The 15964-nt window shown below is 43.5% G+C and overlaps 1 protein-coding gene across 3 annotated transcripts; it reads right to left on the bottom strand.

Annotated features, from left to right (window-relative positions):
• Window positions 1–11283: 11283 nt before the first annotated feature.
• On the bottom strand, window positions 11284–15823 carry LOC140899538 (uncharacterized). Of its 3 annotated transcripts, XM_073315224.1 has the most exons (4): window positions 15734–15823; window positions 12927–12998; window positions 12416–12830; window positions 11284–11825 (listed from the first exon to the last, which is right to left on the bottom strand). In XM_073315224.1, the coding sequence occupies exons 1-4, from the start codon at window positions 15740–15742 to the stop codon at window positions 11551–11553; spliced, it is 771 nt and encodes a 256-aa protein (XP_073171325.1). In that variant the 5' UTR covers window positions 15743–15823; the 3' UTR covers window positions 11284–11550. The 3 variants fall into 3 exon arrangements, with proteins under 3 accessions (XP_073171325.1, XP_073171324.1, XP_073171326.1); XM_073315223.1 differs by having other exon boundaries at window positions 12416–12998; XM_073315225.1 differs by lacking the exon at window positions 12927–12998 and having other exon boundaries at window positions 15734–15821.
• Between the last annotated feature and the right edge of the window lie 141 nt (window positions 15824–15964).

The following is a 15964-nucleotide window of genomic DNA, read 5'->3' as shown; positions in this document are numbered from 1 at the left end:
TTCAGCATTATCATATAGATCCTTGATTAGTCTAATTATTTTTGTTGGTATTCTGTAGTGTGCCAAAATTTGCCAGACTGTCTCTCTGTGTATGCTGTCAAAAGCCTTCTGCAAAGCTATAAAATTTATCACAAGAGGTGCTTGCCACTCCACTCTTGTTCCATAATATGTCTAAGAACAACAATATGGCCTGCACGTGATCTCAGTGGTCTAACACCTGCTTGTTCCTCTCTAAGTTGAAAGTCTATTTGTTTCTTGATACGTTACCAGATGTTACTGCAAATTGCTCTCCCAGGCACCAAGAGGAATGTGATTTTTCTCCAGTTACAGCAGGTGATACCATCATCCTAAGGCCTCTCTTCCACTGGGTTGGGTTATTTTCTTTATTCCGTATTCTATCCAAAAACACAAGGAAAGTCTGGAGGGCTGTTTCATCACTTGCTTTGGGAATCTCTCCAGTAACATTATCCTCTCCAGCTGCTTTCTCATTTTTTAGTATACTGATGGCTTTTCTAACTTCTTCATTTGTAAGATCTCCTAAATCAATATCAAGCTCTAGTGGTAGGTCATCATCAAACATTTCTAGTAGTTTGTTTGAGCATGGTCTACTTAAAACAGCCTGAAAATGTTCTGCCCATCTTTTCTGTTGTTATTCTGTACTAAGAGTCTTTCTGTTTGCATCTTTAGTAGGGTCTCCGGTACTTCTAAAGGTTCCTGTTAGCTATTTGATTGCCTTATACAAGGTTATAAGGTCACCTCTTTTGCTACCTCTTCAGCCTCTTGACATTTTCTATCAATATATGCCCTTTTATCTCTTCTAGAATTCCCTTTAACCTCTCTGTCTAGAGCACTGTATTCTTCTTGCCACTTGCTTGTCTCTTCACATGACTTAGCATTCATGAGTTTTTGCTTTACATTTCTTCTCTTTTCCATAGCTGCCCAAGTAGTATCGCTAATCCATTCTTTCCTTTTAGATTTCATTGTTATTAGACCTGTCTTTGAACTTTGTAGATAGCACTCTCTGATGTTTTCCCATAGAGTAGCAATGTTTTGGGTTTCTTCACTTAAATCCATTAGAATATTGAACCTGTTCTTCAGTTCAAGCTGAAAAGCTTTTTTTGTATTTGGGTCTTTTAATTGTGCATTGCTGATGCACAGTTGTCTTTTAACCTTCCTCATCCTCTTTAATTTGATCTTCAATTTAGCAACACAAAGGTTATGGTCACTGTGCCCTCATCTGCTCCTCTGCACACATGCACATCTGCCAAAGAACTGCAAAACATTCTTAAAATGTAGAAGTGATTTATCTGGCTCTTTGCAGGAGCATCTGGGGAGTTCTATGTCACTTAATGGGATTCTTTATGAGGAAATATGGTTCCACCTATCACTAGTTTGTTCACGCTGCAAATTACTTTTAGAATAAAACTGATGTTCGGTTTTATTGTGAGTTATAGATCACTGAATTATTTAATGGCACTATAAACAGTATGCTTCTCTCTACTGTAAGAATCACTTTCAAGTGTGCAAGAAGACAAAGTTTACTCCATCTTGTGGACTGGTTGAAATCATACGATGGTGTTTGCAATGATATTCCAGAATTCAGTAACCAACCAAAGGAGCCAGCTAGGAGAACATTAGCAAAATGATTACCAATTAAGGATAGGAGAAGAAAACCCCAGAAGTCACCTGATATTTGGAAATATGCAACAGAATGGTAGTATTGCTATGACCAAATGAATATGGTTTTAATCACCATTACATAGTGCAAATATTCATTATGAAGTGCTCAGGACAAGGAGTAAGAAAATATAGAATAAAAAATAGTTAGCATGCCAGGTTTTACATTTTCTGACTAACCTCCACAACTGCATTTTCAATAAGGCCTGAAATTGGTGATCGGGTGGCACTTCTAATTTTCAGTTCAGCAATTCGGTGCTCCACTGTTTGTCCAAACTTCACTCTAGCTTCTCTCTCGAGAATTCTGAGAAGGTGAAGCACTGATTAATTTCCCTGATTACATATAGTTTTCAAAAGCTTGTTATGAACTGAGATGAATTGACATAAAAATACTTGGTACCTAAAAGTATCCAAAATACTCACTCTATACATCAGCATTCAGACACAATGCAGACTATTATACTGTGATGCAATAGTTCCAGAAATGCCCATTCATCATGTCAATGAGCTATTCTAGAATATGCCCCTTTCACAGCGAATTCAAACTTTCTGGAAATGATGGAGGGTGGGGTGGAAACAATAATACACAAAGGGCCAGATCCTCAATTGGCATAAACAGACATATCAAATTACAAGAGCTGAGGATCTGGCCCACAGCATGTATCTGCTCAGGGCTCTGCTGGATGCACATAAGTCCCATTCAAGTCAATGAGAGCTGCATGTGCATAACCAGGGACACAATTCAGCCCTACATTTGGAAATCATTCAAGCATAAAATTACTAGACTTTTCCATGGGCCTCCAAAAAGCCACATCTTCAAAGATATCAGTACTTTATCAAACCAGAATCCAGTTTTCTGCATTGATTCTTCATTGAATACAGCGTCAAGTTCAAGGTCTATGAAATGACAGTCAAAGCCCTCCGTGAGATTGGCCCTACCTTCCTGAGATAGCACCACTCCATCCATGATTATGACCTCCCACAACATCTGTGTTCTGCAGAACAATTAAACTGACAATCAACTGGGAGTGGCTCATGTACTCAGGAGAGAGAACTTTGATAGGAGTTGGACCTATGATTTTTTTTCTGTCAAGGACAACAAGGACCACTGATCTCACAGCTTTTAGAACAGAATCAAAATATTCAACTGTTTTCCCCTCGGTAATTTACGCGCATGCACACACATACACACAGACAAAACCCACAAACAAACAAAAACATTTATAAAGTAATCAAATTATTTCCCCAGAAGGGAGGAAGAAACAGAGAAAAAGACTTATTTTTCTTTTAAAATATTTGGGAGGCATGAAAGTAGACCTGGATAGAAATTTTCCAACAGAAAATGCCAATTAAATGAAATTGAAATGTTTTGCAGGAATGTGATGATTTTGACAAAATTCTGATGGAAATCAGGCAGGTTTTGACACTTACCTGGTTTCCTGCCAGCTCACCTGCCCAGCTCTTCAGCAGCCCTCTGTGCAGTCAGTTTTGGGAGCAAGGCACAGAGGGGGTTGAAGAGATGGGTGGGGTAAGCAGGTCTACCACCAAGCCAGTTACCAGCTGTTGCCAGAAGGGGTACTTCTACATGCAGAGCCAGAGGCAGGTGCCAAGGCTGCTTCAGAGCTAAGCAAGCAGCTACAGATTGACTCCATGGCCTGATTTCCTCCTCATGCCCCAGTGTCTGTAGGTCTCCAATGCTTCACCTTCAGCCACTTGAACTCAGAGCAAAGAAAAGCATTTACCCCACAGGCAAAGGTTCTCATTCATTTCAGGGGGAGATCTGACTGAGCAAGGTCTGATTTGGCCCACAGTTTGTTACCTAGAAGTTGCTGTGGGTTGTTCCATTTACACCTGCTCTTGTTTCATATTAGAACATCAAGTGACTACAACATGGGAGGAGTTGAATTATAAAAATTCATTTGAATGAAAAGTAACATTGTGATTACAGAGATCTAGGCAGGCAGAAACTGAAAGTGTCCTGGAGCCAGTCAATTAGTAGTCAAATGTCACTAAACTGCTTCTGCGTTTTTTGGATATTCCAAGAGGTGGGAGTTAATACAAACTTCAGAGAGGAACCGCTCTCCTACTTGTATTTCAAGATGATGTTAAGGTGGTATTATTCTCAACAGTTTGAAGAACATTTGGGCTAATTTCATGTCAGAGAATCAGGGATTACTTTGAATATATTAATAATCCAAGAATTAGATGGCTGCAGTTACTAACAACACCACAATATTTTTCAACAGAGGAAAACAATAAATACTTACGTTATTCTTTCAAACTTGTCACCTTTTGTATCTGCTTTTAGAAGTTTATCAGTCCAGATAAACTGTTGAAGTGTCTTTGGAAGTAATTTTCCACTTAGTCTTTCACACACAGTTAACATACTATTATAATCTAATGAGATTATGGCACAGATTGAGTCTCCCAGTATATCACTTGCTGAGCAATTTAGAATAGGTGAGGGTATGTCAGGACCAATATGCATCTTGTCTGTAACAAATATAAATAGTAAATGACTAATGAATTATAGCTACCTTTTCCACTCTTTCAAAAAGTTACCAATGGCAGTATCACCAAAAAATAAAATGGAAAGGAATATCTAAAATAGAACTGTTTGTTTAAGAAATCAAATATTTGAACTTCATTTGCTTCAAAGCAGAGAGTACTGGAGAACTATAGATATAAAATTCACAATAAGAACAGTTACTTACCTGTACAATAACTAAAAGGAGTACTTGTGGCACCTTAGAGACTAACAAATTTATTTGAGCATAAGCTTTCGTGAGCTACAGCTCACTTCATCGGATGCACTGAGTGGAAAATACAGTGGGGAGATTTATATACATAGAGAACATGAAACAATGGGTGTTATCATACATACTGTAATGAGAGTGATCACTTAAGATGAGCTATTACCAGCAGGAGAGCGGGGGGCGGGGGCGGGGACTTTTGTAGTGATAATCAAGGTGGGCCATTTCCAGCAGTTGACAAGCACGTCTGAGGAACAGTTGGGGGTGGTGTTTATGTGACCATCGCTTATTAGCACCATAGTGTCCAGGAAGTGGATCTCTTGTGTGGACTTGTCCAGGCTGAGGTTGATAGTGGGATGGAAATTGTTGAAATCATGGTGGAATTCCTCAAGGGCTTCTTTTCCATGGGTCCAGATGATGAAGATGTCATTCACTTCCTGGACACTATGGTGCTAATAAGCGATGGTCACATAAACACCACCCTATACCAGAAACCTACTGACCGCTATTCCTACCTACATGCCTCCAGCTTTCACCCTGACCACACCACACAATCCATTGTCTACAGCCAAGCTCTACGATACAACTGCATTTGCTCCAACCCCTCACACAGAGACAAACACCTACAAGATCTCTATCAAGCATTCTTACAACTACAATACCCACCTGCTGAAGTGAAGAAACAGATTGACAGAGCCAGAAGAGTACCCAGAAGTCACCTACTACAGGACAGGCCCAACAAAGAAAATAACAGAACGCCACTGACCATCACCTTCAGACCCCAACTAAAACCTCTCCAACGCATCATCAAGGATCTACAACCTATCCTGAAGGACGACTCATCACTCTCACAGATCTTGGGAGACAGGCCAGTCCTTGCTTACAGACAGCCCCCCAACCTGAAGCAAATACTCACCAGCAACCACACACCACACAACAGAACCACTAACCCAGGAACCTATCCTTGCAACAAAGTCTGTTGCCAACTGTGTTCACTATCTATTCAGGGGACACCATCAGAGGGCCTAATCACATCAGCCACACTATCAGAGGCTCGTTCACCTGCACATCTACCAATGTGATATATGCCATCATGTGCCAGCAATGCCCTTCTGCCATGTACATTGGTCAAATTGGACAGTCCCTACATAAAAGAATACATGGACACAAATCAGACGTCAAGAATTATAACATTCAAAAACCAGTTGGAGAACACTTCAGTCTCTTTGGTCACTCGATTACAGACCTAAAAGTGGCAATTCTTCAACAAAAAAACTTCAAAAACAGACTCCAACGAGAGACTGCTGAATTGGAATTAATTTGCAAACTGGATACAATTAACTTAGGCTTGAATAGAGACTGGGAGTGGATGGGTCATTACACAAAGTAAAACTATTTCCCCATGTTTATTCCCCCCCGCCCCACTGTTCCTCAGATGTTCTTGTCAACTGCTGGAAATGGCCCACCATGATTATCACTACAAAAGTTCCTCCCCTTCCCCCACCACTCTCCTGCTGGTAATAGCTCACCTTAAGTGATCACTCTCATTACAGTGTGTATGGTAACACCCGTTGTTTCATGTTCTCTATGTATATAAATCTCCCCACTGTATTTTCCCCTGAATGCATCCGATGAAGTGAGCTGTAGCTCACGAAAGCTTATGCTCAAATAAATTTGTTAGTCTCTAAGGTGCCACAAGTCCTCCTTTTCTTTTTGCGAATACAGACTAACATGGCTACTACTCTGAAACCTGTACAACAACTGTTGTCCTTCGAGATGCATTGGCCACACATGCATTCCACTTCACGTGTGTGTGCCCAGCGCACTTGTGCCAAATCCTTCTGGTCAGCAATACCCCATTGGGATGGCACATGCACTCTGAGGGTCCTCGTACCTCCAACTGAGGGAGGAAAGTCCTCTCAGTTCCTGTGCACCAGAATCTTTGCGACATTAGACTCCGAAGTAGTGGGGAAAGAGGATGACTCATGGAATATATATGTGCACAATAAATCTTGAAGAACCACAGTTACTGTACAGGGAAGGAATGGGTTCTTCTTTTTGGAGTACCTGTGCACATATATTTATTCCATTTCAGGTGATTACCCAGAAGAATTCCTTAGGTGATGGGAATTTGGACTGTTCTCGCAGATCACCTCAGCAGGAAATCCCAGGAAAATCACAAGTGGTCACTGAAAACAGCATAGTGAGTCTAATAGTCCAGAAATGGGGATATTCCAGTGTCACCCTCTTCACAACCAGACAAAACTGAAAATGTCACTGTTTTTGTTTCAGGGCCAGTCAGAGTCCAGGTTCTGTCACAGATACATTGTGGTCAGTACTAAAAATAAACTCACATTATGAGATGCACAGTACATAATGACCACCCAGAGAGAGAAGCATCTACTAGTCCCTGCTTGAACAGAACCTGCATATCTGCAGAGAACATTCTGCACCCCAGGAAGGTAACAGGCTTTGAGGGTATTGCACCCTCAAATGCAGAAGTGCCAAACTTGTACCATCTCCAGGCATGGAGGACTGGACCTTGCTCCACCCTGTTTGTTGAGGTACAACATTGTAGCTGTGTTGTCCATCATCACCAAGATCAGAAGAGTTCCGTGTAGCTCAAAAGTTTGTCTCTTCTACCAACAGAAGTTGGTCCAATAAAAAGTATTGCCTCACCCCCTTGTCTCCATCACTAGTATCATCAGGCACTTGATGGAGGTGAGAAAAGCTTTGCATGCTCAGTGTATGCCCCTTAAATCCAAGAAGTTTATATGGAGGGATGATTCTTTGATGAACCATATAGCTGGAAGAAGAGGAGTGTAAAGTACTCTCCAGCAAACATTCTGCAGACTCATCTACCAGTACATGAACTTGAGACCTAGAACTTGAGCAAGTAAATGAATCAGGATGTCCAGAGGGTACTTGTTTGGTCAATCCACACATCTCCATCAGCTCTGCATACATTGTAAGTGAAGTCTAGCATGCTGAGTCACGTACGTTCAGGATGCCACATGCCCTAACTGTCTCAGACAAGATTTCTATTGTCCTTGCATGAACTTGCAGACTGGTACACAAGTTTAGCATGGACTAGAACCCTTCCTAATGCAGGTAGGCTGTGGCAGTTGTAGAATCAATGACATCCCCAATTAACTTGACCATCGTGCTTGGGTCTAAATCTCTTCCAGACATGCACCCATTGACGTTGGCGGAACTGCGGTTATCACCAAGAGAATAGTCTGTTGCAGCAAGACTCCGGTACCAATACGTAGAGTAGCTTCCTGGCTGCCTTATATTCCTGGGGAGTCAACTATACTGACAGCATCAATGCCACAGTTACTGGTATACCTCATGCAATGAAATCAATGGCACTGGTGTCACGGCCACCAGCATTGGAGTCACTGACCATACATTAGGTACCCATACCAATGGTACCAATGTGGTTGGCACCAGAGTTAACAGTACCAGAGTTACATACATCAGCTATATGGTACCAGGGGCACTCTGGAGCTCTCAATTTTAGCTCAGTACCAGACAGCTTATATGAATTTTAGCAGCTGAAGTGTGGCAACTGGAGTCCCTGTGTATGCTCAAGGAGCCCTTCTTGGTTCTCAATGTAGTCTTAATCTCCAGAGAGCTGGCAATTTGGGCCAGATGTCCCCTGGTGTGGAAAATTATGTCTCTTTTCTCTGGAGGTTTTCAGGGGTTTTCTTCCTCTGTGAGTAGATGGAGCAGCCAGAGCACTTCTGGTAGAGGAGTACTAAGCTTGCTCAGTTCCAGAATGGCCTGGACTGGAGACAGGACAAATGAATTTTTCCATGAGGTATGTCCTTGGACATGCCTCCTGAGGTTTTGCATCCCCTTAGTAAAGGACTGGCAGATACATTTGCCCCTTATATGTCTTGCACCTAGACAAATGAGACATCTAGTATGCTCTTTGTTAATGGCCACAACTGCCTCACAAGAAGGGCAATTTTTAAAACATGGGGACTTTTATGCATAGCTGTTCCAGTACTGGGGTACCTCCACAGGAGTAAAAACAGATACAAGTAGTCCTATCAGGGAGAAAACAAAACAAAAAACCACACACACATATACACACACACACACACACACACACACTCTCTCTCTCTTTCACTCCAAAGGAAACACTAATAAGCTAATCTATCCACAGTAAGGGTATGTCTACACTACGGAATTAGGTCGAATTTATAGAAGTCAGTTTTTTAGAAATCGGTTTTATATATTCGAGTGTGTGTGTCCCCACAGAAAATGCTCTAAGTGCATTAACTCGGCGGAGTGCTTCCACAGTACCGAGGCAAGCGTCGACTTCTGGAGCGTTGCACTGTGGGTAGCTATCCCACAGTTCCCGCAATCTCCACTGCCCATTGGAATTCTGGGTTGAGATCCCAATGCCTGATGGGGCTAAAACATTGTCGCGGGTGGTTCTGGGTACATATCGTCAGGCCCCCGTTTCCTCCCTTCCTCCGTGAAAGCAAGGGCAGACAATCATTTCGCGCCTTTTTTCCTGAGTTACCTGTGCAGACGCCATACCACGGCAAGCATGGAGCCCGCTCAGGTAACCGTCACCATATGTCTCCTGGGTGCTGGCAGACGTGGTACTGCATTGCTACACAGCAGCATCAACCCCTTGCCTTGTGGCAGCAGACGGTACAGTACGACTGGTAGCCGTCATCGTCATGTCCGAGATGCTCCTGGCCACGTCGGCCAGGAGCGCCTGGGCAGACATGGGCGCAGGGACTAAATTTGGAGTGACTTGACCAGGTCATTCTCTTTAGTCCTGCAGTCAGTCCTACTGAACCGTCTTACGGTGAGCAGGCAGGCGATACGGATTGCTAGCAGTCCTATTGCATCATCTTCTGCCGGGCAGTCATGAGATGTGGATGGCATGCAGTCCTTCTGCACCGTCTGCTGCCAGCCAAAGATGTAAAAGATAGATGGAGTGGATCAAAACAAGAAATAGACCAGATTTGTTTTGTACTCATTTGCTTCCCGCACCCCATCTAGGGGACTCATTCCTCTAGGTCACACTGCAGTCACTCATAGAGAAGGTGCAGCGAGGTAAATCTAGCCATGTATCAATCAAAGGCCAGACTAACCTCCTTGTTCCAGTAAGAACAATAACTTAGGTGCACCATTTCTTATTGGAACCCTCCGTGAAGTCCTGCCTGAAATACTCCTTGATGTAAAGACACCCCCTTTGTTGATTTTAGCTCCCTGAAGCCAACCCTGTAAGCCATGTCGTCAGTCGCCCCTCCCTCCGTCAGAGCAATGGCAGACAATCGTTCCATGCCTTTTTTCTGTGCGGACGCCATACCAAGGCAAGCATGGAGGCTGCTCAGCTCACTTTGGCAATTAGGAGCACATTAAACACCACACGCATTATCCAGCAGTATATGCAGCACCAGAACCTGGCAGAGCGATACCGGGCGAGGAGGCGACGTCAGCGCGGTCACGTGAGTGATCAGGACATGGACACAGATTTCTCTGAAAGCATGGGCCCTGCCAATGCATGCATCATGGTGCTAATGGGGCAGGTTCATGCTGTGGAACACCTATTCTGGGCTCGGGAAACAAGCACAGACTGGTGGGACCGCATAGTGTTGCGGGTCTGGGACGATTCCCAGTGTCTGCGAAACTTTCACATGCATAAGGGCACTTTCATGGAACTTTGTGATTTGCTTTCCCCTTCCCTGAAGCGCATGAATACCAAGAGGAGAGCAGCCCTCACAGCTGAGAAGCGAGTGGCGATAGCCCTGTGGAAGCTTGCAACGCCAGATAGCTACCGGTCAGTTGGGAATCAATTTGGAGTGGGCAAATCTACTGTTGGGGCTGCTGTGATGCAAGTAGCCCACGCAATCAAAGATCTGCTGATATCAAGGGTAGTGACCCTGGGAAATGTGCAGGTCATAGTGGATGGCTTTGCTGCAATGGGATTCCCTAACTGTGGTGGGGCCATAGACGGAACACATATCCCTATCTTGGCACCGGAGCACCAAGCCGGCGAGTACATAAACCGCAAGGGGTACTTTTCAATAGTGCTGCAAGCTCTGGTGGATCACAAGGGACGTTTCACCAACATCAACGTGGGATGGCCGGGAAAGGTACATGACGCTCGCATCTTCAGGAACTCTGGTCTGTTTCAAAAGCTGCAGGAAGGGACTTTATTCCCAGACCAGAAAATAACTGTTGGGGACGTTGAAATGCCTATATGTATCCTTGGGGACCCAGCCTACCCCTTAATGCCATGGCTCATGAAGCCATACACAGGCAGCCTGGACAGTAGTCAGGACTGAGCAAGTGCAGAATGGTGGTAGAATGTGCATTTGGATGTTTAAAGGCGCGCTGGCGCAGTTTACTGACTCGCTTAGACCTCAGCAAAACCAATATTCCCACTGTTATTACTGCTTGCTGTGTGCTCCACAATATCTGTGAGAGTAAGGGGGAGACGTTTATGGCGGGGTGGGAGGTTGAGGCAAATCGCCTGGCTGCCAGTTACGCGCAGCCAGACACCAGGGCGGTTAGAAGAGTACAGGAGGGTGTGGTACACCTCAGAGAAGCTTTGAAAACCAGTTTCATGACTGGCCAGGCTACGGTGTGAAAATTCTCTTTGTTTCTCCTTGATGAAACCCCCCGCCCCTTGGTTCACTCTACTTCCCTGTAAGCTAACCACCCTCCCCTCCTCCCTTTAATCATTGCTTGCAGAGGCAATAAAGTCATTGTTGCTTCACATTCATGCATTCTTTATTCATTCATCACACAAATAGGGGGACGACTACCAAGGTAGCCCAGGAGGGGTGGTGGAGGAGGGAAGGAAAATGCCACACAGCACTTTAAAAGTTTACAACTTTAAAATTTATTGAATGCCAGCCTCCTTTTTTTTGGGCAATCCTCTGTGGTGGAGTGGCTGGTTGGCCGGTGCCCCCCCCCGCTACCGCGTTCTTGGGCGTCTGGGTGTGGAGGCTATGGAACTTGGGGAGGACGGTGGTTGGTTACACAGGGGCTGTAGTGGCAGTCTGTGCTCCAGCTGCCTTTGCTGCAGCTCAATCATACACTGGAGCATACTGGTTTGGTCCGCCAGCAGCCTCAGCATTGAATCCTAACTCCTCTCATCACAATGCCGCCACATTTGAGCTTCAGCCCTGTCTTCAGCCCGCCACTTACTCTCTTCAGCTCGCCACCTCTCCTCCCGGTCATTTTGTGCTTTCCTGCACTCTGACATTATTTGCCTCCATGCATTCGTCTGTGCTCTGTCAGTGTGGGAGGACAGCATGAGCTCAGAGAACATTTCATCACGAGCGCGTTTTTTTTTCTTTCTAATCTCCACTAGCCTCTGGGAAGGAGAAGATCCTGTGATCATTGAAACACATGCAGCTGGTGGAGAAAAAAAAAAAAGGGACAGCAGTATTTAAAAAGACACATTTTATAAAACAGTCTTTACAGTCTTTCAGGGTAAACCTTGCTGTTAACATTACATACATAGCACATGTGCTTTCATTACAAGGTCGCATTTTGCCTCCCCCCACCGCGTGGCTACCCCTCAACCCTCCCGCCTCCCCGTGTCTAACAGCGGGGAACATTTCTGTTCAGCCGCAGGCAAACAGCTCAGCAGGAACGGGCTCCTCTGAATGTCCCCTTGAGAAAAGCACCCTATTTCAACCAGGAGACCATGAATGATATCTCACTCTCCTGAGGATAACACAGAGAGATAAAGAACGGATGTTGTTTGAACGCCAGCAAACATACACTGCAATGCTTTGTTGTACAATGATTCCTGAGTACGTGTTACTGGCCTGGAGTGGTAAAGTGTCCTACCATGAAGGACGCAATAAGGCTGCCCTCCCCAGAAACCTTTTGCAAAGGCTTTGGGAGTACATCCAGGAGAGCCACGAATGCCAGGGCAAATTAATCATTAAACATGCTTGCTTTTAAACCATGTATAGTATTTTAAAAGGTACACTCACCAGAGGTCCCTTCTCCGCCTGCCGGGTCCAGGAGGCAGCCTTGGGTGGGTTTGGGAGGTACTGGCTCCAGGTCCAGGGTGAGAAACAGTTCCTGGCTGTCGGGAAAACCAGTTTCTCCGCTTGCTTGCTGTGAGCTATCTACAATCTCATCATCATCATCATCATCATCTTCTTCGTCCCCCAAACCTGCTTCCATGTTGCCTCCATCTCCATTGAAGGAGTCAAACAACATGGCTGGGGTAATGGTGGCTGAACCCCCTAAAATGGCATGCAGCTCATCATAGAAGCGGCATGTTTGGGGCGCTGACCCGGAGCTGCCGTTCGCCCCTCTGGTTTTCTGGTAGGCTTGCCTCAGCTCCTTAAGTTTCACGTGACACTGCTTCGGATCCCTGTTATGGCCTCTGTCCTTCATGCCCTGGGAGATTTTGACAAAGGTTTTGGCATTTCGAAAACTGGAACGGAGTTCTGATAGCACGGATTCCTCTCCCCATACAGCGATCAGATCCCGTACCTCCCGTTCAGTCCATGCTGGAGCTCTTTTGCGATTCTGGGACTCCATCATGGTCACCTGCAGCTTGCCACGCTGGCCAAACAGGAAATGAGATTCAAAAGTTCGCAGTTCTTTTCCTGTCTACCTGGCCAGTGCATCTGAGTTGAGAGTGCTGTCCAGAGCGGTCACAATGGAGCACTCTGGGATAGCTCCCGGAGGCCAATATCGTCGAATTGTGTCCACAGTACCCCAAATTTGACCCGGCAAGGCCGATTTAAGCGCTAATGTCAAGTATGGAAATCGATTTTAAGAGCCCTTTAAGTCGAAATAAAGGGCTTCATCGCATGGACAGGTGCAAGTTTACATTGATTTAACGCTGCTAAATTCAACCTAAAGTCCTAGTGTAGACCAGGGCTAAGACTAAGCTAACAACTCTAGGACTATTTAAAAGAAAAGGGTGCTCACCAGCACTAGAAAGACAGTGAGCGTGAGGCATCACTGAGAGCCACAGGCAGTGAGAAAGAGAAGTCAGGCAGCTCCGTCCCTTATGACCTTGGTTAGAGGTATGAGGACTCTCAGAGCACATGTGCCGCCCTAATGGGAACTCCTATCTACAAGTCTCCGGCTCTAGTGGGAAAGCACATACCTGAGCTATATATATATATATGCACTAGCACTTGGAGAAAAAACACTGCTATGAGTTAGGTGAAAAGTATTCTTTTGCAAAATGCCACACATTCTGCAGTAAATTGATCTATTTTAAAACTCACGTGGGTAGTTACACTAGCTGATCTTTTGCCCAATTATTTTAAACCTGAATGAATAAATAATGACACTCTACATGAGCTTGAAAACCTCTATTAGCTCTCATGTCTGTGTGAAGGAGCACTTTTGTGTATCTGAAGTGGAGGTCCTTTAATGTTTTAATAAAGGAGAAAAATCACACTCTTCAAAAATGGTTTGGCACTCTTGACTGTCAGGGAAAGCACAAGCAAAGCAGTTACTCTTTGTTAACAAATTATCTCTGAATTACTGGCACTGGTACTTTCAGAAGTTCTTAACCTATAATATGCAGGTTTGTTTTTCAACATGGTTATAGTAGTTGTAGCATTTAAATAATGTTAACACTTTCTGTAAACTCTGGTATTTAAAAAAAAAAAAAGAGAGAGAGAGGCTTGAACCTAAACCCTGGATCAGAATTCGGAAGGCTTCAGAATTGAAACTTGGATTCAGGTGTGGATATCACACATACTCCTATCTTTATAATATGCTGAACCACAAAGTGGATCCAAACATCTTGATAGTTTGGAAGCTCCAGATATGAATACTTTCTTTTCTACTTGGACCAATCTCTAAGTGTGATGTTATCTGATTAGAATATGACCTTGCAAATCATTGTTGCTACCACTGTTCTATAGTTGCAATGAATCTTATACAAAGTGTGTCAAGTATGGTGCCAATAGAAAGGGTTAAGTGGCTCGCAGGCTAAATGACCCAGAGTCAACCTTTAGAGACATGTTAGAAAAATATGTGAATGGTAATTAGGGTCATTCCATGTTAGATAGGCTAGAACTTTGAAATGCAAACCTGTATTGTTAGAGGACTGGACATAATACTAACTGTATGTGTTTACTTATATTTTGTTAGATGTCAGCCATGAAAATAGACAGCTCCTGTCTATCACTATAGCAATTGATTCAGAGATCAACAGGGAATATTAACATTTAGATGAATGTTGGATGAAATAGTGTCATTGTCTATATGTCTCTTTAAAGTTTGTAATAAACTGCTTAATGGATAAATTACCTTATGTTAATCCCTGTAGCTAGTTACTAGTGATGCTTAGGAAATATGTCTACTTCAAAGTCTCCCTGATTGCCTATTGTACGCCTAAGGACTCTGAGCTGCCAAAAGAATGCCTGGAACTGTATAAAAACCCTTGGGTCCTGATCCTTTTTTATCTCAGATCTGCTTGATGCTTCAGGCAGGGGAAGCTTAAATCATAAGGCTGAGATCTCCAGTCCCACCTGGATTACCCTGAATATGGACATTGGACTATAACCTATGGACTAATTCTGAAAGAACTCTTTGCAACTACAAAGTTTACCATCTCTACTATGAAGCTGATCTTGAAACTATACTCCTGTCTGTATGTATATTGAGCTTTTAACCACTACTCTCTCTCTTTTCTAATAAATTTTAGTTTAGTTAATAAGAATTGGCTATAAGAATGTATTTGGGTAAGATCTGAAATATTCCTTAATCTGGGAGGTAACGTGTCCAATCCTTTGGGATTGGTAGAACTTTTGTATTTGACTTGGGTGTCTGGGTGAAGGCCTGAAGCTGGGTTCCTTAAAAGGAAACTGTGTTGTAGGCTTCTGGGTAACTACTAAGGTATTACAGAAGCTGTTTTGTGCTTGCTTGGTAAGCCTAAGTATTGGAATATCCACCAGCTTTGGGTTTGTTTGCCCCATTCTTTGCAGTTGATCCTAAGTGAGTGACTACAGCATGGCTCCCTGGGACCCTAATCACACTAAGTAAAATGCATCAAATTAAATAAATTTGCTTTTCCACTCATGTAATGATGATGTGGATTTATTGTGGAAGATAGGGACCTGGGAATTGAGAGGGCTGAGTCAGAACTCCTTAAATCAGGCTTTGTGGGTATTGCTGGGGCCTGTTTTGCTCCCCAACCACAGTACAGTTATGGTAGCCTTAACTCTAATTTAATTATGTTTTTTTCTATGTGGATATTTCTGATTTATTTTTTAAATGTCAGGTACACTTAAGAGAGCATTATTAAGGGTTGAATCAATGTATTCCTTTACCTTTTTCATTTAATTGGAAAACAGATCCTCTGTGTATGGCTAGATTGAGGTCTTTGCTTTCAACAGAATTTGTCCTTTTTTTAGCTACTGATGTCGAATTAGAATTCCACTCTGATGGAAGTAGATCCTTATATGAATCTTCTGCCTATAAATGCAAAATTTAAAATAAATGGTGTTCTAGTCACAAACAATTTACAATTTTGGATATCTACCACCAGATCTTTAATTTAG

This window comes from Lepidochelys kempii, chromosome 17 (assembly GCF_965140265.1).
Source record: "Lepidochelys kempii isolate rLepKem1 chromosome 17, rLepKem1.hap2, whole genome shotgun sequence".
In the NCBI taxonomy this organism is placed as follows: Eukaryota; Metazoa; Chordata; order Testudines; family Cheloniidae; genus Lepidochelys; species Lepidochelys kempii.
This window is presented reverse-complemented; position numbering and strand designations above follow the sequence as displayed.

Coding starts and splice junctions, on each gene's coding strand:
- LOC140899538 (XM_073315223.1), bottom strand. Junction 11,826..12,415: donor AGGCGGAGAAGGGACCTCTG/GTGAGTGTACCT, acceptor TTTCTCCACCAG/CTGCATGTGTTTCAATGATC.